The 21,313-nt window shown below is 37.5% G+C and overlaps 1 protein-coding gene across 3 annotated transcripts; it reads right to left on the bottom strand.

The window, feature by feature from the left end:
* Positions 1-1,321: 1,321 nt before the first annotated feature.
* Positions 1,322-12,312, bottom strand: LOC133731593 (probable disease resistance protein At4g27220). Of its 3 annotated transcripts, XR_009856724.1 has the most exons (5): positions 11,448-12,312; positions 8,430-11,335; positions 4,080-4,202; positions 1,676-2,524; positions 1,322-1,527 (listed from the first exon to the last, which is right to left on the bottom strand). XR_009856724.1 is itself a non-coding variant. In XM_062158969.1 (3 exons), exons 1-2 carry the CDS (start codon positions 11,963-11,965, stop codon positions 8,434-8,436), a joined length of 3,420 nt encoding a protein of 1,139 aa, XP_062014953.1. In that variant the 5' UTR covers positions 11,966-12,312; the 3' UTR covers positions 3,977-4,202; positions 8,430-8,433. The 3 variants fall into 3 exon arrangements, 2 of the variants coding, with proteins under 2 accessions (XP_062014953.1, XP_062014952.1); XM_062158969.1 differs by lacking the exons at positions 1,322-1,527; positions 1,676-2,524 and having other exon boundaries at positions 3,977-4,202; XM_062158968.1 differs by lacking the exons at positions 1,322-1,527; positions 1,676-2,524; positions 4,080-4,202 and having other exon boundaries at positions 8,321-11,335.
* Between the last annotated feature and the right edge of the window lie 9,001 nt (positions 12,313-21,313).

The raw sequence follows: 21,313 nt of genomic DNA, 5'->3' as shown, positions 1-21,313 counted from the left end.
ACTAGTAAACAGAACCTATCTACTTGTACGTCTAGGATAAGAGAGGATAATTACAATGGTGAATATTAGGTAACAGAAGATAAGCCATGCAACAGAAGATAAGCCATGCAGCTTGATCAATTGATGATTGGTTTATCAACGACAGCCTATGATGAAGTTTGTCAGATCAAATCATCACTTCTCAAGGACTTTAGTTGTAATTTTGTCTTCTGTTTTTCCTCTTTTGGTTATTCTGTGGGAGAGTTTTCATGGAAGCACAGCAAGTGAATTTGGGTTGGGACTACACACAGGAAAAAGACAGTACGTGAAGTTTTTTAATTTTTTTTTGGGTGCGACTATTGCCACCCTACAATTTTCTTTGTTCACCCTACTTGCTCATTACACCCTACATTTTAATTTTAATTATTAAATTTACTTATTTAACAAATTTCTCTTTCCAAGAATATCCTTATATGACATATCCAATTTAAAAAATAAATATTTTTAGCGAAAATCTCTCATTTAATTTATACTCATAAAAAAAATTACAATTTATTAAAGTTTCCTAATAAAATCATAATTTTATTTACTCCCATTTTTTTAATTTTTTTCTTTCAATTTCAATGTTCTCTATTCCAATCTATGTAAAAAGATTAGTAAATTTACAACTATGATCAATGAAGAAGAAATTGATTTTTTTTTCTTCGTGTTTTAAATTTTTACTTTCGATGTTCACAAAGAATATTGCAAAGATTTTGATGAAGTTAAAGGTAATGGTTTTGTGAATTGAATAACGAATTAACGATGAGGAGGCAACAAAAAGACAAAAAAATAGTAATAAATTCAAATTTGGGTGGAGAAGATAAAGATTAATGTTATCCAATGAGAAATTAAGCTTTGTATTTATTTAATTACTTATATATATATATATATATATATATATATATATATATATATATTACATATTTGAATTTTAGAAAAATAATGTACTTATTAGTCATTTTGCACTTGGATAATATAGTCTTTCAATAATTCAAATGTTTGTAGGGTGAACTAAGAAAATAGTAGGATAGCAATAGTCGCACCCTTTTTTTTTTCTTCTAGGAGTTAACGATAGTTAACGGCAAGTTAACCGGGGTTTGAAAAAAAATAAAATAAAAAATTAGTGGAAGAGTGATGTGTCAATTGTCAGGACCGTTAGATTAGATAAAGAGTCAAGATTTTATGAAGTTGAAGTAAATTCACACCCTCCTCACTTTAGAGGAACCAAATCCATGTAAACTGACCATTTTGAAAAAAAATGAACAACTGATTGGCCAACCATCAATTGGTTCCTGAACAGCTCTTTCCTTATGATCTTGATAATTCATACAAGTAAATGTCAATTGATATAAAAACTATTTAAAAGTGCAGGTGTGAAATATTTGTGGATTTATATTAAACCTCATTGTGCATGCGATGTGTGGCAGATTTGGCATCGAAAACTCTATTAAGGAGATAAGAGCCTTTTCCCGTTTGGCTGAACCCGTAGTATTTTCTCCACAAAAACTGCATGAATTGGCATATTAAACTTACTATTAGTGACTCTAAAAAAAAAAAAAATGTAGCATTGGTGAACTTTAAAGCCTAAACTAATTGATCGACCGGTAAATATATATAACTATATCAATAGCCCAGGAGAGAGAGGTTAATATACCCATTCCTAGCAAGCCAGTGGGTCCAGTAACAAAGATGGTCTTGTTCTCCAGACATCCTTGAATGCTCTCCAACTCCATTGCAAAGAGAAAAGTAATAAGAATTCAGAGTGCTAGATGGAGGAAAGTATAGTGGTCGAGTCTCTACTAGTTATGATTAAATTGAGATCAATTAGCACGACAACGGGTCGCATTTAGAATGACAGATGGGATATATTTTTTGTTGTTGTTGTTTTTTTCTGTGAATTTCCTCTGTAACAGCTATACTACTTCAATAAGGAGCCATGCGTTAAGCACACAGCGGTCTATAATACTTCAATCTGAGCTAGTGTGTCAGATTAGTAGTGCACACGCATAATGTCAGCTCGAAGTAAACCATTTTAAGGATGCAAATTAGGGGATCTGGTTGGGTTTTTTCACGTTCTTATATTAAGAGAAATTTTATTAACACATTGCAAAATACTAGATACACATCTCCTACTTAATACACATTCTATTAATTTTTTTATTTTAATATTTTACTAGAAACACAACCCCGGACTTCCTAAACTATTCTCATTCATAATACATAATACATATTCACTAAATACACATCCTTTTTTTTATATATACCACCTTAACTAAAAAAAAAAAAAAAAATTCTCACTACCACTTATCTCTGGCATTTCCCGGCATTATTCTTCTTTCTATTCTTTCTTATCAGTATAAGAGTTTACCTGTAACAAGCTTTCTGATCTGCTTGAGGTTTATTGGCAGTACTGTTCTTGGTGTTTGTCTTTGTGGGAACATGTTAAGGGCATATTAAAATTACATCAGTCTAATCCCCTCATCAAGCTCGAGCTCTCAGGTTGCTATATATGTCAAGAATAATTCAAGGTAAGTTAATTGAGAACCATTGCAAACACAATTCATATAGTTCTACAAATAGAACAAAATGGTGGCAACTTCCAATAACGATAACAAACCTAGCCATTAAACTAATTAGCTCAAACAACAATTGAAATTGAAAACCTAAATTTTGTAGTAGATAAAATTCAGTCAAAGATGGAGAAGGAAAGAAGTCATACCTCAATTGAGGGCTGAGAAACACCAATATCAGAATCCATTACGCTATTGATATTTTTCTTTAATTAGAACAATGGATGTTCATTGATCAGTGTCGTTAACTGTTTCTGACTAGGGTTCTAAGTTTGCATCTTCATTCACGTCATTCACGTAAAGGAGAAGAAAACTCCAAAGAGGGATAGTATATTCTAACTATGTTTCTTTATTTTTGATATAAATGTATCTTTTAGTAATTTAACGTAACCATAAAATCTGATGTTGGGTGTATGAAAAAAAGGATGTGTATCTAGTATTTTGTAATATGTGAATAAAATTTTTCTTAAATTAAACATATATGTCAGGAGTCTGGACAACACCAACTCATTTCTACTTTGATTGATAGTACGAGGAATTTTATGGAAGTATGGAACCAAATTCATCAAGTGCACCAAATCGAACTTATTAGTCGGTTATTTTAAACCAAACTGAACCATAGCCTCTCAAATATTGGATTATAGTCAATCACTCTAACTATGCTTTAATTCCGATCGATAAATGTTTAATTGTCTATTACTAACTTTGAGTTATAATTTAATTCTAATTAATTTCACTTGCTTATTTGGTCTTTCATTAAATCTCATCATATCCCTTCATATATTTGATTTGCTGATATTGTCTACAAGTTATAGCTAGTCATCAAATCCCATCATATCTTTGATTTTTTTATAATGTTCCTACAATTTCAGCATAGATGTGTACAATCAAATTTTATAACACCAATAATCATCTTTCTGTACTTCGATCAGATCATACCTCTATTTCTCTCTGATCTCTCATTGAACAGCGTTCATGTTCTTGCTTAATTACAATGAATTCAACTGGATGCTTACACACATCAATCTTTGCTTTTATTTCTGCAAAACTAAATGCATCTTGCATCTTCAAATTTAGTTGTGGTCATGCAATACCATACTTATGTGCATCTATATACCAATTTGAATGACATAATTTGCAGAACACTATAGTCTGCGATCAAATACTTCCATCATATATCATCACGGTCATGTACCCATTGAAAAATTAAAAAAAAAATATTTGGATCCAAAAGAAGTGGACTCACTGAAAACTATCCAGAGGCATGATTTGGTCAGTTTTTAGACCATTGAGCTAATTAAGCAAACTAAAATCTTTTTCTCCTTTCTCTTCTTGTCTTCAGAATAGTATAGGAAAATGTATGCAACAAGGAAACAAAGCAATTGTAACCAAAATGCTCAGAGAAATAATGTTATTAACTTAACAACACATCGAATACTTAATTGCCAATAATGAGTAGTTACGCGGACTATAGTACTATGAAATTACCATCTTTGTTTTGGTTCCTCAACAGTTGTGCCACTATGGAAACATGGACACCAGTCCTGCTAGCCCATGCATGATAATGAGCATAAAGCTGCTTATAAGCCATACGTATCATCGAGTTCCCCCCTGCAAACGAACAGTAAGTAATTAAGTATGTTGATGACTGTAATTGGGGATCAATTGTGATGCCAGACACAATCCAACAATATAATATACATTATATTACTATAGTATAATGATTACACGCATTTCTATGCGTGCAATTGTATCTAAAACACTAGAAATAAATTAATCTCAAGTCAATTATAATGTAATTAATTTATTTTTATTATTTTGTAGAAAATAAGAAGAGTTACGGAAATCAAGACAAAATTGAAGTAAATTAGAGCGTTCGACAAAAGGACAAAATTGACGACACCGGTCAACTGCGGTCAACTGAACCCGACTACCTCTAGAAGATATGAACAGAAGTGTCTTGAGATTGTGGGACGTGAAAAAGAAAACAAAAAAAAATAAAGAAAGGAGGAAAAGAAATGTTGCTTAGTTAATTAAGTTAATTAATCAAGCTAACAATGCACTAGCCATACACGTGCAGCAGCTTAATTATGGTTCAATTAATCAATGGGTGTAGCCACCCCATTATTGACACGTAGCAACCCTAGCTACTCTTTTCTTTGCACAGATGACTCTCACCTCACATGCTTTCACGTGCCTATTCTTTAGCCTTCAGACCGCAGCACCATATATAATCATCCTTTCCATTCTATCGAGAAGAGGCACACTGGACAGCGCCGCACTTCCCAGTTTTCCATAGGGGGAGGGCTTCCACCCTTCCATTTCTCTTATTTTCTTTACTTTTCTTGTGGGTATTTGGAGGATTTCTCACTCAAGTTTCAAAGAATCATCATCAAGAGCACCACACCTCTATTTTGAGTAGTTGAGTGAAGAAATTACTTGGTTCATACTAGCTCATAGCTAGAAGTGACCAAACTAACTCTCCCCTCTCTTCCTTATTATCTAATCCATAATTTTATTTGCTATTGATGATGTATTTGACTGTGGATAGTGAGTAGTTCAATTTTGGGAGTTAGGATTGTGAAACTCTAACTCATCTTGTGTAAATATTGATGCTTTAATGAAATAAATGTAATTTTTCTTGTGTATGCTTTAAATCCGAATTTATTGGTCCTTAGAAGCATGTTTCTAGGCTTTGTCACCCTTTGAAATTATGTTGTGGGCAATTGTGATGATTAGATTGATAAATTGACAACTTATTAGTCTATGGCATCTATGATTTAAGTGTGGTAACCATTAGCTAGCTTAATTGTAGCTAAGTTTGCTTGGGTCTCTATTATCTTGCTCTCTAGGCCTCTAATTTTAGATATCGCGGCCTTAACCGGCGTAATGCCCAAATTAGAGAGTTGATTGTGGCCTTAACTGACATAATCAATACACCGAAAGGATAATTGGTTTAGTAGCGTTAACCGGTACTAGGTACGAGACTTAACACAAAGAAAATGCATGCATTTGTGAAATTGGCATCGATATTTGCAAGATAGTTAGTGTGAATCATCCAACGCTCCCATGTTCCCATTAATTTGAAAACCCAAATTTAATTTTCTAGTTCGTTAATTAGTTGTTTAGTTTACTTTTCGGTTGCGTTTTTATTTTTTTTGGAAATTAAAATAATTTATTAATTAAAAAAGATAGTAGATAAAGGGGGGGGGGGGGGGGGCATGAAAACAAGACCCCTTAGGAAAAAAAAAAAACAGCTAACTCAAAAGGCAACAAAACATAAGCAAGATTAAGCCGAATGAATCAAAGATCAAGACGCACAACGGGCGTTCGATTGCGGGTAGGGTAAGGATCACGGGAATCTCTCTTGGTCTTCAATTTTTTATTTTGAGACTTTGAGAGAGACTTAAGAAGATTCTCATCTGCCAGAGTTGCTTCACCCTCATCAAACCAAGAACACACCGGACTTATCTCAGCCTGAGCATATGTATGATGACCAAGGGGTTCATCATTTTCCAAATCACCCCAACAGAACTTAGCTTGATGAGCAATAGATTCTACCAAAGTAGAATTTGTATTATTATTGCCAACCAAATTGTCATTGCGCTCTCCAACTTCCTCTTGCTCATCTACAACAATGCTCTTTCCTTGCTGCATTTGAGAAAGAATCTCAAAGCTATTACCAGTAGAAATATTGACATTAACATTACCTGGAGAGTTTGTTGGAACTGAACTTGCAACTGGGCTAGAGATAATTTGTCCTATCTCCTGTACTATTGGAACAATGGCTTGCTCAACAACAGATGGACTAGTAGTTGGAGCAGTAACCTTCTCAACAATTGGAGTTTGTTCAACAATATCCATAACCCTATTCAATTCCAAATCAACAACCACTGCTGTAGCAAGAGGAGGAGATGCTCGTGCCAATGAAGGACCCTCTCTAGCATCTGCATTCACACTTGGCATAGGAGCAACAACCATCTTCTTTCCCTTATCCACTTGCTCAGTATTCTTTGCAACAAATACTTGTTTTGTCTTCCGTCGACGACGCTTACACGATTGACCTTGACCCATCTCAATCACAGTCCGACCAGAAGCTGCATGATTTCGTAGAAGCTTACAAGTTGTAACGTTGTGCCCAACATTTCCACAATGCGAGCAAAGATCAGGGAGACGCTCGTATCCAACTTCAATCACAACAATATCTCCGTTGTTGCGATGAACAGCCAATTCATGTAGAGGATCAGAAGATAAATCAATATCAACCAAGACCCTAGCAAAGAGACCAAGGTTTCTATCCAAGGTATTCTGATCAATTTTCACCGGCACCCCAATTCCATTTGAAATCTCAAACAGCGTCAGAGGCTCCCAAAATTCAAGACCTAAATCCCAAAAATTCACCCAAACCTGAGCATTGGTGTTCTTTTGATTTGCAGGGGAAAAATTGGGTGCCCACCTCATAAACCTCAGTATCCCAGGCTTAAGGGCAATTGCACCCTTCTCCCAAACCCTAGAACAAGCCGCATCAGATGTAAAGCTGAAAGAGAAGTATCCCTTGCCCATAGGAATAATTCTCCAATGGCCAATATCACCCCAAACCAATCCCAACTTACGATACAAGTCTGATGGAGAATAGGGTTTATCCTTATTGGCTGCCATATAGAGACGACCCAATAACATGTGTTTGCATTTTTCTAATCCGGATTGGTACCCTTCCTCTGAAATTGTCATAGTCGTTCTCCCATCATGAATAACAGGCGCAGGTAGACTCGCAATCGGAATGACCGGCGCCGCTGTTGCAGAAGCATAAGACCGAGGCGGCGCTGGCGTAGTTGCAGTGAGGAACGGCCACGGACAAAACGATCGAGGCTCAGACATAACAGACATGAAGAAGTCAAAATGATTAATCAAGGCAGAAAGAGGTTGAGACTCTGTAGCGTGAAAACCCTAGCAGAGCCATCAGTCCTCCTATCCCCGACTCAACCTTCCATTTCAAAAAGATTTTCGGTTGTGTTTAATTTAGTTAATTCACAATTTAAAACTTCCTACAATTTTCGACTCATTTGTGCATATCCACCACTAGGCTCTTTGTTTTGATTAGGCTTTGGTGAAAACTAAAGCCGAGCATTGCTAAAGCTTGGTGCCTTAGAATAGCATTTTTATTTATTTTCTTTTTCTTTTTCTTTTATTTGCTTAGTGACTCTAGTTCCGACTATCCAATGATTGTGGGTTAGCCACTAATCCCCGTGGTACGATAATTTTGGGCTTAATACTTCCATATCTTGACATGATTCGTACGCTTGCGAGAGTATATGATTCAAGTCATATAATGATATAATATATATGAAATATGCAGTGTATCAAAAATTAACTGAATAATGTATACCTTATTTATCTGCAATTTGTATTCTTAGAGTAAATGGACAACAAATTCACGAAGATGCATGCCTGAGTGTCTACAACTCTACATAAAATGTCTGTGTTTGTTTTATCTTTTTGCAGAAATCCATTATCGGCATCAGTTGATTACTAAAATGAGTGGATGAGTGACCATACCATATTGGTAATGAGAAAGAAAAAAGCTAGTTACAATTTCTGGGTAGATCATTGAACTCAAAGATTGATAGAGAAGCTCTATATTACCAAACCACCTTTTCTAAAAAATTAAGGCCAGCCCTGGATGTCATTTCAAGTTATTGACTAAATATGAACACTTTAAAGTTAAGAATTTGATAGGGACAAAATCATCACTGTCGATGAACTAGTCGGAATATCAGATTTATGGGTGTCCTAAATATGTCCTTTGATACATATATATTTTATGATACGGAGACATACCTTATCACGTCCAGAGTGGAAAGTGTGAGAGCTTTGATTCATTGTCGATCCTTCCCCGTAGTGTGCCCATATGTTGGTGATCATTTAGTTGGACTTGGCTTCTGCTGCTGATGCCAGAAGCAGAGATTGGAAACCAGGGGACTTGGTTTCTGCTGCTGAAGTCAGAAGCAGAGATTGTAACCCAGGGGCACTCATCCACGTACAAGTGTTGCAATGAAGGGCACTCGATTTCAATAATAATAGTACTGCTGCTGGTACTGGAGAACCTTGTGAGCTTTAGAAGACGTTTCAAAACTAGGTTTTTCAATTGTGGAAGAACAATCTTGTTGCTCTCTGTTTCCTCAGTTGCTTCAATTAGTCTGTCCAATCTACTACAACACTCTACCCAAACGTCTTCCAATTGCAAAAGACATCGAGCTACCTCAGATGTGAAGAGATATTTCAGTATTGGGCAATCCTTCAAGTAAAAGATTTTGAGGCTCTGGAAGATTCCAGGTGGAGCAGGACCATTCCATATGTTTATTAGCCGGTACATTTGTCTCAGTGAAATCATTCTCAACTTTGTAAAGACAACGTGTTGTGGTTCATCCCCTTCAAATCCAAACACATAATTCATAACTACATAAGAACATACTAGTTTTTCCAGACTCTGTAATCTGTGCAACAACTTTGACGGTAAAAGTGGTTTCACCAACCTAGAACAAGATTGCACATTCAATATCTTGAGATTACGTACAGAGCCAAGTGGTAAATCACCAACACATAGCTCCTCCAGGCAATGCCCGAAATAGATTTTCAACTCTTCCAAGTGCTCAAACACAGGTTCATTTGACCCCTTAGGCCATGTTATTGTGTTGAACAACACTTCTGCATATACAGATTCTATACAAAGATACTTGAGTCCATGTAATCTCCCACGGTCGTGTTCCTCGAGAAGGTTAGTTAAGCCATTGCAGCAGTTGTACCATAAATCCTCTGTTTTTTCTGTCACCACACTGATGAACCAATTGGGTAAGTTATTCATGGTTGTGTCAATGATCAATGCTCTTGAAGAAGGATGTGGAATGTGATCTCCCCTAGTGCAATTTCTGAACCCGAATCTTCTGATACGTATATAAAAGTTGACCCAATTTGGAATGGGCTCAACATTTTGAGGCAAACGTTCTACACCATATACGGAAACCTCCAAAGTGTTTAAACGTGACAAGACAGTTAACTCATCAAAGTCAGCATTCTTACCAAGAAAACACAACAAGCCTCCCTTAACTTTACTACCCCAGTAGCCAAAACTATAGTTCATGTACAGTTCTTCTAGTCTATACAACCTTGTTATCACTTGAGAGGGAACTGTCTCAAAACTAGTCTTGGTCAAGTCCAGCATTCTTAATTTGGTCAAATTTCCTATCTCTTTTGGAAATTTCTTAATAGAACAGTCTCTCATACTAAGAATCTCGAGCTTTTTCAGTTTTCTAAGTATGGATATGTCCCTAAGGTACCGGCAATTATCTAATTGCAAAGCTTGGAGTGTGGTCAGGAGACTGAATGATGGGGGCAGTGATGAAATGCCAGTATTGCTAAGATCTAAGACCCTTAAATCATTGGGACATTGAAAAAAGGTTTTTGGGATCTTTATTATACAAGCATTTTGTTGTAGCAATAAAATCTGAAGTTTTGAACATACCAACTTGTTGGGAAGCTTGCAAATGTTGCTCTCAATTAGTGAGATTGCTGAGTAGCCCTCATGCGCATCCATCGGCCAATCTTTTAAATCACAACGAGTTTTCACCAAAAAATGTTGGCCATCTGATGCAATGGACACGGCAATATCTCGAATGACATCGTGCATCTTTATACATCCGACCTTTGAACCGTCCAAAAGCAAACAAGAATCTTTAAGGTGGTCAATCACTGATTTTGCGTTGGCTCTGGCATTCTCTATTGTGCTGTTGTCATCTCGGAACAATCCTGTTCTGAAGCCATACTTCATAATGTCTTCTATTTGGATATCATAATCTTCTGGGAATAGGCAGCAGAGCAAGAAGCAATACTTGGCTTGACTTCTGGACACATCGGCATTATCGTCCAAGTAGTCATAGCTCAACTTTATACACTTGAACACATCTTTGTCCTGTTCAGGGTTGGCAGGTTGAGACATCTCAAGTTGTCGAGCTGCTTCTTTCCAGGCTTCAAAATCTTTATCTCCAAGTGCCCTCGCAACTGCTATCAACGCAACTGGGAGACCAGCACATTCTCGAGCTACCTTTCTGGCTACTTCATAAAAAGCGGTAGACTTCTGAAAAGACTTTCCTGCCTTCTTCAAAAACAAGTTCCAAGCATCATCTTCTGATAAGATACTGAGATGAATTTTTGCTTGGCTCTCCATGGTATGGCAAACATTCAATCTCCTTGTGGTGAGTAGCACTTTGGAATTGCATATTTGAAGCTCGTTGTAGCTGGGAATTCCAATGCTTGACAACTCCAGTCTATTCCAAATGTCGTCTAAGATTATAAGGATCTTATTTCTTCTAAGTATCTCCTTCTGCAATCTACTGGCTCGTCCAATTTCTGTCTCCTCCACCAATTTCAAGCCCAGCAGATCCGCAAGTGCGCCTTGAATATTTCTTTTATCTGGGGTTTGGGATACAACAGCCATAATCACATGATCAAAAAGCCCCATTTTTTGGGCCTGTGCACCGACATGTTTCACCATGGTTGTCTTCCCAACCCCTCCCATTCCATAGACCCCAATGGCAGCGACCTCATCATCTTCTAATGCCTCCATCAGCTCATTCATGGCTTTTCTTGTTGATTCAAATGCTTCAAAATTGCTGCTCGACATTATTGAAATAGGCCTTACATCACGGCGCACAAGTTCCACAATGCGTTGGACAAGTTCTTTTTCAGACCTACAAGATCAAGAAGGATCTCATAATTAATGATCAGGCAATGAGGCAAATAATAAATCCAAATGTACGACTCTTAATTGTTCAGTTATTACAATAGTTTCAAAATGCTTACCCAAATTTGTTTAAATCCAACCCAGAGAGATTGGCCACTTGTGTTAAAGCAGCTCTCCACTTCTTCACCTTCTCTACATCATCATTGCCTTGCCTATACCTCTCTTCATGCTTAGTGAAGGCTTCCGCAAAACTTCCCCTTTGATTTCGCACATCAGAGGGATCCACATAATAAAAAATTGGCAGAACTGGTGTCTTCTTGGCTTCAGAGCATTGAAGAATCTTCACAAGTTCATCCAAACACCATGTAGAAGAAGCATACTTTGGAGACAGAAGAACGATTGCATACCTCGATTCCTCTATTGCAGCTACGAGACTTGGAGAAATAGGCATCCCTTGCTGAAGCCCTTGGTCATCCATGAATGTTTGTATTCCTCTGTTTTGCAATTCATGGTATAAATAGGATACAACACCCTTGCGAGTGTCTTCACCCCTAAAACTGAGAAACACATCATGCTTTGATCGAGGAGCTGATGATGAAGGAAAAGATGGAGAGGCTGATTGGGGGCACAAGGCCATTGAAGCCACAAAACAACGATGGAGAAGAAAAGCTGAAACCAAAGGGAAGAAAGCTAGGTATAGGTATCAAGTGGGAGCTAGAGATTACCAAAATCAGATAAGGTTGTAGGAATCACTCAAAGAGTCAAAGGCAGAGAACCTAGCGTAGCTACAGATCACCATATCACCAAAAAGAGAGAAGGTTGTATGAATTGTTCAAAGGAAGTAATGAAACAGACAGAGAGAGAGAGAGAGAGAGCAGACTAAATTGACTAAACTAATTTCCACGCTTTTTATTGTCTACAGATTACACGTGGACATACACAATGGAGCATATGCATGTAATCCAACCTGACATACAAATAGAATGTCAAAGTTTCCCTCGGGTTTCTATTTTTTTTGGTCTTTAAATTTTCCCTCTGGTTATTTCTAACTTTACTTGACTGGTTACTATGCTATTTGAGACTTCATAATTCATAACGTTGCCTATGAGAATGTCTGATTTCTATTCTGCTGAAGACATGGCTCTAGTTCATCAGAAGCTTCAGATTGGGGGATGTCACATAAGTCAGAAACCAACAATTTCTCCACTTTACAGGTCCATGGCCCCCATTAAAGTTAAAGCTTGAGCCAATTGTTGATGTTTATGGTCCCAAGTCCTAACTCCTACAACATCTTGACCTAAAATCATTGACCTCAGTTTTAGAGGACTGGTTTCGTAGCCTGTAAAGGTAAAACCATTCTACCATCAAGTAGCCGTAACACTATCTGATGTCATCTCGGTACTTTGTCAACGTTTGACCCCAATTCTGTGATCAGTACATCTCAAAAGATTTTATATATACACAAGCATTAAGCATGCCTTAATATTTCCAGATTTCAAAAAAAAAAAAGGCCGGTCACCCTTAATAAAACACTATAAAACTCATCTCTTTCAAGCTTCGATCAAGCTAGAACTTCGAAATGCTTGAGAATGGTGGCTGCAAGTACATATAGACGCCAAATGTGATGACTTTTAGTTCCAGATTAGGCACCAAAGGTAGAGATTCGATCAAATATATCAGTCTACAAAAGTAAAGCACCAAATCCGCTTGCATCCATCGATTGAAGCCTTTACTTTGGCTCAGTTGGATTCAATATTTTCCCTTTACAGTGATATTTACAGTGTCCAATGTTCAGTATTTTCCCTTTTTCTTTTTCTTAGAAAAAGACTTGGGGAACTAGTCGCCACTGGTCACTTTTTATTCTTTTATGATTTGGGGTTGGCTTGTCTAAAGTATCAAGTAGGAGGGTCTTCACCAACTTATCAATGTACGTACTTGTTTTGTAGGGGGTTTGACTTGAAAGACCTTCACTTTCAAGGTGAATTCAAAGCCCTGTTCTTCATAAATCCTCACCACTTTCAAGGTAACTTCAAGGTCTCTTCCTTATACAGAGATGTTTACCAAATCAAAGGATGTGTCCAAATTCTGGCAATTTGGCAATACTAGATTTTGCAAAATTGCAAAGCAGCCACTTGACTTGTATGCATAACCATCTTCTTCTGCTTTGCTAATACCATCACATTTCTTTACAAGTTCATTATTTGCTGACATGCTAAAGTTAAAAACTTGGAATAGGATATTGAATAGACCGGGTCAACTCAATTTAAGAAACTCGCAATATTTAAGATTCAAATCTCCTATGAATACGATTCTAATTCTATGTTACGCCATTATGATACTAAAAAATTTATAAAATGTTGAAATTGTTGTAAAAGGAACATAGAAAGTGTTTCAGAAAATGGAGAGAGCTTTGCTTCTAAGAACTTGAGAGAGAGAGAGTTTAGATGCAGATAATAAGTGTAGTATTTTCTGTTTTTCATCTTCTTCCATGTATGAGAAATGGACTACATATGTAGTGGAAGACAAGGAACATATAGCCTAAAGTCCTCCATAAAACAAGGACCCTTAAAGTCCTCCTTAAAACATGGATCCCCTAAAACTAGGAAAGAGAAAAGCATCTTCTAATATACAACAATTTACATGATATAGCCATAATAGTTTACAACACTCCCCCTTGGATATTTCATGTCAATAGTGTTGCTTAGGTTGTGCGCTTCTAAGTTGTCTCATCAAAAACCTTGCCAAGTAATAAAAACCCTGTGGGAAAAAACAACCTTGGTCGAAGGAGAAACAGAGCACAACGCGCATGAGTGTGGAGTAGTAATATCACAGCTTCGGAGATAAGTGGAGTCTTCTTATTAGCACCATAAGTAGGTAGTATGTCTACGAGAGGGATGAATTTAGATTTGCTACACCAAAACCTTGCCCGGTAAACCTAGTGGGAAAAACCCGTGGTCGAAGGGAAAAGATGAGCAAATGCATATATGTTGAATCCAAACATCTTCAGGATGTAGTATAAGTGGAGCGACCATGCTAAAGATGTGCCTCGTTAAAACCTTGCCAGGTAATAAAACCCAGTGGGACAAAATAACCCTGGACGAAGGACAAAAGAGTACACGATGGTCAAGTGGGTATGCTTCTGGATACTCCCCCTGATTTCAACTCCCCCTGAAAATACATGTTAGGTAATTCAGATAATTTACGTAGACCAATACCTTGTACATGCTTCTGGAATGTAGACTTTGGTAGTGACTTAGTGAAGAGGTCTGCACGATTGTCTTCAGATCGAATCTGCTTGACTTTAATTTTCTGATGCTCCTATTGTTGCTGATTGAAGAAGAACTTTGGTGCAATATGTTTGGTGTTGTCTCCTTTGATGAAACCCGTCTTCATTTGCTTGATGCAAGCAGCATTATCCTCGTGGATAGTGGTTGGTTCATCAATGGTGGAATGCAGCCCACATGTGCTTTGTGATGGCTCTCAACCATATACATTCACGTACTGCTTCGTGAAGAGCTAGAATCTCAACATGATTCAAAGAGATAGCAACAAGGGTCTGTTTTGTAGACCTCCAAGAAATTGCAGTATTCCCAATGGCAAAGACATAACCAGTTGGGGAACGCGCCTTGTGCGGGTTGATAGATAGTCTGTATCAGCATATACAACAAGGCGAGCATCATTCTGAGGATCAAGTGGGTTTGATCCATTCCTTGATGCATAGGGATAGAATAAGCCCATGTCCGCCGTACCTCTACGGTAGCGAAAAATGTCTTTTATGTCATTCCAGTGGCGGCGTGTTGGCGCAGAGCTATATCTAGCTAACAAGTTCACATCGAAAGAGATGTTCTGTCTAGGGCATTGAGCCAAGTATAATAATGCTCCTATTGCACTTAGATATGGGACTTCTGGCACCAATATCTCTTCGTTATCACCAGCAGAACGATACGGTTCTCTCTAGACTTCGGACGACCATGGGTGTGCTTGCTTTTATCCTTATTAAAGCATATTAACATCTTCTGGATGTAATTTGGTTGATGGACCAAAATTTCATCTGCACTTTGCTCGGGCTCTAGGTCGAGACAATAATTTGTTCTCCCAAGGGCTTTCATCTCAAATTCCGACTTCAGGTGCTTTGCAGTTTCCTTGATCTCTTCAGGAATATCAATCAAATTCATGTCTTTGAAAACATAGACCGCCATAATTGCAAACCCGGAATTTGTTTCCTTAATAAACACGCATGGGCGTAGTTTATTATTCACATATCCCATCCCGATCAAATATTCACTTAGACGGTTATACCACTTCCGTCTAGATTGTTTTAATCCATAAAGTGAACACCTCAAAACTAATGGAGAACACGTTCCGTGGTCTAGAACTATGTGCATTGGGTACCTTAAGTCCTTCAGGAACTTTCAAGTATATCTCTGTATTATGATCCCCCTAGAGATAAGTTATGACCACATTCATAAGCTGCATATTCAGTTTTTCAGAAACTACCGAACTAATAAGGTAGTGGAACGTTATGACGTTCATTACGGGAGAATACGCCTCCTCGTAATCAATCACAGGGCGTTGAGAAAATTCTTGCGCCACTAGACGAGCTTTGTGTATCACAATCTCATTTTTCTCATTACGCTTCCTTATAAATACCCATTTAAATTCTACAGGTTTAACATGGGGAGGTGTAGGAACAACAAGTCCAAAACACCTTTCTCTTTGTCAAGGAATCTAATTTGACCTAGATTGCTTATTTCCTTTTTGGCCAGTCATTTCTTCGTTGACATTCATCAACGGAGCAAGGTTCGATTTCATCTCTTGTTTTAGTTTCGGTGGCCACCGCAAATACAAACACATCATCGATGATAATCTCATTCCAATTCCAAATCTCACAAAATTTACCGAGATTTCTCTATTCTCGGGAGTGGGTTCAAATGTTGGAGCGTCCCCCAACGTCGTCTCTTCTAGGACGGACCCATAATCCGGATTTATCTCGTGAGATGAATCAGTTTGAGATTGCGATGTCAAGAAGATTCATTTGTGCCGAGTTTACCCTCTTCTGGGGATAAGAATCTTTCGAACCTAATGGTCTACCTCGCTTCTGGGCAGGGACATATGACTGGTTAGCCGCCATGGTTGTACCTCGTCCATCTGGGATGACATGTCATACGGGGACGTCTATCCTTACAGGCATATTTGCAGCAGGTATATGTGATCTGGTCACTTTAGCTAGATCAGCGTCTGGCATATTTTGGGCTATACTTTGTAGATCTAGAATTCTCCGCACTTCACTATCGCATTGTGCGGTTCGGGGATCGAGATGAGACATAGTGGGGACATTCCACGTCAATTCACGTCGTTCATCAGGAACGGTAACGTTCTTATCTCCCCCTAACGGCGGGAAGACTGTCTCATCAAAGTGACAATCTGTAAACTCTCCGGCATTATCAAGTCTTATGGACTTTATGGGATAATCCGAGTGGTGAGCCACAATTTCATGATCTGGGCGAGAGTTTAGCAAAAGCAGCATTTTCTTGTGGACAATAGTGTAACATGTGATCACTTTGTCGATACATCAACCACAACCATGAAATATTTAAATGGTCCGCATGGTGGTTGGAAAGGTCCACAAATTTTCCTTGCATTCTGTGCAGAAAAATGGTGTGTGTATATACTAGTCTTTGCACATGATGGTCTAGAGTTTAACATTCCTAACGATCGAGCAAGTTTGGCATAATGTGTTACTAAACACAAGACCCTTATTCAGAAGGGGATGCCCGTGTGATAAGTTGAGGATACGGTGCATCATACTTTGACCTGGGTGTCCCAAATGGTCATGTCATAGCAAGTAGTTGCTCGAATAAGTTAGCTTCTAGCTAACAGATTTCAATTTCTCCAATATACGCTTCTGGCTGCATATTGAAAGGTTATGCAAAGATATTACACTCATTTTTCTCAGTGGTTTCAACATGATAACCGTTGGCTCGAATATCCTTAAAATTCAATAACGTTCTTCTGGAACGTGGAGAATATAAGGCCTTATTAATGGTAAATTCAATACCATTGGACAACATAAAGTGGACTATGCCATAGCCCTCTATCAGGTTGGATCGTCCTGATGCAGTTGTCACAGAGGTATGAATAGGCAATAAGTTTGAAAATATCTCCGATCTGGGAGTATGGTGTGCATAATATCACTGTTAGCCAGACAACAAACTTCTCCATAGAATATGCCTATTCATTTATTTAATTCAATGGATCACATGTATAAATAAATTTATTGAATTAAATATATTCGAACATAACCACATTTCTATAATCCAAAATAATTGAAAATATAAATCACCAAAATCTGAAGATGTTTCATTCATTAAGATGAAAATATGGCACAAGGGGCCAATTATATCCATGTCTTCGAGTTCTAATTCTCGGTATGTTTAGTAACTTCCTGAAAATCCATGATCTCTAGTGTGGAATCGATGGAAAATGACTCTTCAATAAAGTTGGTATTTCGAGTTCCACGACTGGCGAAATACTCATCTACTGCTTCGGCTATCGCACAGCAGGTGCGGGACCAACAGTCAATTCCTCCACATCGATGACAAAGATTATGCTAATTTTGGTGGCGACGAGCCAGACTAGTGTTCCTTTCAACTCGGGCTTGCTGAGCTAGGGCATCACAATTCTCACCACATGGGCATTGGCCATGTGGAGCTGGATTACGTGCTCCTTGGCCTCTTGGGCCTTGGCCACCTGACTGACGGTCATGTGGGTTATTTTCTTTCTGCCAATCATGTCTTGCTTCATGCAAGAAAATGGTCATTTGATGGTTAAAGCGCTCTTCCAGAGCGACCCAGAGAGTCTGTGCATCATCTTTATCGGATACTCAGCTTGGAGTGCTTTCTCCATATGTTTCTTTATGAAAATTATGGCACTCGCCTTAAAAGCCTCTCGGGCGACATTGTCAACATTGATTATTGATCTCATCTTCTTTGCAGTTAGATGAATTATCACATCTTGCATTGAGTCCACTTTAGATAGTTTCTTCTGGAAACCTCCAAAGCAACAAAGTCAAGTTTGTTGAGATTTGACATTTCTTACAGGAAAGGAACAAATAATCTTAGTGCTTTGGGTAGTATCATCCATAAGCAACTAATAGGAATTTCAGGTTCTATAACATGGTATGGAAAATCGGATTAAACATGTAAAATCTACTGGTTTTATCATGTGTGGTGAATTTATGAAGGAAACTTCAAGTTTCTTAAATGGCATTATCGAAACTACAGGTTCGATATGTGAATGAACTACTGGTTCATTTAGAACTTCTAGTTCATTAGGTACCTGCATTTTCTACACATATATTCTAGTGCGAAATTTAGACAAGTAACACAATAATATTGAATAGAGCAAATTGAAATAATATCTCACAAATTGAATAAATGGAAATCACAAATCAATTGAGATATTAATTGCATGCTAGTAATATAACATATTAATTATCACACAATTATGTGAATAAATGCTTCTGGCAATTAATTACACATATGAAATATGGTGAATTTATTTACAATAGTCATAATGACATGCACGTTGTCTGGGTTCAAATCTCAGTAGAATCAAATCATTTTTTCTTTTATTTGGTTCTGCTGGACCAAAGAAAGAGTGGGCTTGATAATAAACTCTACAGGGTTTAGCTGCGAGCTCGTGACCCAAGCTTTCATGCACTAGTTAAAGAGTGTGTGAGGCATGTTGGGCTGCTAGGTCCTGCAGAGGGAGAGTAGGCCTGCTGGGCTCAAATTGGTCTTTGTCATGGCAACACATGGCGAGCTTCTGTTATGGTCTTGTAGCTTGGGCCTGAGCTTCTGGCTCGGGTTTGATTTGAGTTTCTGACTCAACCACATTTAATATTCACAATTATAACATAACCAAATTCAATATATGTTATTACATCATAACGGAAACAAATTAATGCAGGGGTTATGTACCTAAGGAAATGGGTTCAAATCTCATTAATGCTTCTGACATTTCGTATAGGTAATAAATTGAGCAAATGCTTCTGGCATAACTTTATGTAATAATCGCGTAATAATTTAGCCCATAATGCTTCTAGCATAAGGAATTATAATGGCATAATTCAAATTAGTGTAACCAAAAAATTAAGTCCATAATGCTTCAACAAAAATCACAAAAACATGATTGCAGCTTCTACTGAATAACAGTCGAAAGACGAACTGAAACATTAAGCAAAACTACCCAGAAAAATACGAAAATTTACAGAGATGCACTAAACACATAAGGGCTCCAGCATACAAAATTTGGTGAGTTTTGGAGTTGATTTACTATTTCAAATAAATACTGGAACACAGAGAACAGAAGGTAAAATGAGACAGCAAAATCGGTTTTTGTTTGGAAAAAACCTACTTGGTTGTAGAGCTGGTAGAGTGAAGTTGATTGAAAGATGAACTGCCTCTTCTCTGCAACCCAAGTTATTCACCTCTCCTCTTGTCAATCTGCAATCCGAATAGTAGAGCTATTCGTGCTGATAACGTGTTGTAAAAGGAACATAGAAAGTGTTTCAGAAAATGGAGAGAGCTTTGCTTCTAAGAACTTGAGAGAGAGAGAGTTTAGATGCAGATAATAAGTGTAGTATTTTCTGTTTTTCATCTTCTTCCATGTATGAGAAATGGACTACATATGTAGTGGAAGACAAGGAACATATAGCCTAAAGTCCTCCATAAAACAAGGACCCTTAAAGTCCTCCTTAAAACATGGATCCCCTAAAACTAGGAAAGAGAAAAGCATCTTCTAATATACAACAATTTACATGATATAGCCATAATAGTTTACAACAGAAATGAATTGAATGGACCTATAAAATGTTGAAATGAATCTAATACAATAAGTGTCTCCAAAATCCAATCGTGAACTATTTCTTTCTTCAAGTACTATATAATTCGGTATTTAGAAGTTTTCTGTCTGTTCAATTCTGATTTCCCTACATTGTTTATGAATATTTGTTCCTTAAAAAAGAATCTGATTTCTTTGAATGGAAGAGTGGTTTACGTACGTATGGGATTACAGAAATTGATGCACGCCAATTACCCCAATATCAAAGTGTAAGTAGACATAAAAAAGCAAACCACTAGATAATAGATACTGACTCAAATCTAAAGACTGGTAATAATTGAAGGTGTACATACCGAGGCATTATTCTGATCATGTCAACTGATCTCTTCACTCTCACGATGTTTATGGGATGGCTAAGCTGCAATCCCTTTGGAAGTTGTTTAATTTTCATGGGATGTCACATCAGCTAGATCAATCAACTTTGTGGCTTCAGCTAGATCACCAACCTTCGGAATATATTGACAGATGAGTGAAATTATTGTGTCAAAACTATGTAATCAAAATAAAAAGCTAATAGAAAATTGATTGAGGTGAGCAAACGGTTATGAGTGAACTGTGAACTACGTGCTGAAATGAGTTCTTTTGGTTTAGCAATATGACAAGTACATGTAAAACTCAAAAGTATAATCTTGGATTGAAAAATTAAAATAGCATCAACCAATCTCAGCCCTCATACTCAGAATACTCTGAAATCATAGACTGTAAGAAAATATAACTCTTCTACTTTAACAAGAAACCAGAAAAGAAGAACAAAGCTTTAATCAAAGTATAAAACAAAATAAAGAAGCACGTAACGAGTAAACAAGTGACCTTGATTAGCAGGCAAGCCCTGGTTTTCGAATGAGAGAGCAACTCTTCAGCCAGACCACGCGCCGACATGGAGCGTTGAGTTGAGTCTGCGCGGTCTTTTCGATTACGACTGGGGATGGTATTGGATTTGATCGGATTCCCTAATGACCCGACTCATGTTATTGGGGCCTAGCATGTAATAGACTTTTGTATATACAATACGTGGACCGTTTTTCTTTTTTTTTGAAACTGTTTAAGGAAAACTGAATTGAGAGAGAATTGAATCGTGCTT

Source organism: Rosa rugosa, chromosome 2, assembly GCF_958449725.1.
Source record: "Rosa rugosa chromosome 2, drRosRugo1.1, whole genome shotgun sequence".
Classification (NCBI taxonomy): Eukaryota; Viridiplantae; Streptophyta; class Magnoliopsida; order Rosales; family Rosaceae; genus Rosa; species Rosa rugosa.
This window is presented reverse-complemented; position numbering and strand designations above follow the sequence as displayed.

Excerpts from the sequence above, each read along its gene's own strand:
- LOC133731593 (XM_062158969.1), bottom strand. The coding sequence starts at position 11,965 with ATGGCCTTGTGCCCCCAATCAGCCTCTCCATCTTTTCCTTCATCATCA. Across the intron at positions 11,336-11,447 it reads TTGGATTTAAACAAATTTGG|GTCTGAAAAAGAACTTGTCC; the intron begins GTAAGCATTTTG and ends TTGATCTTGTAG.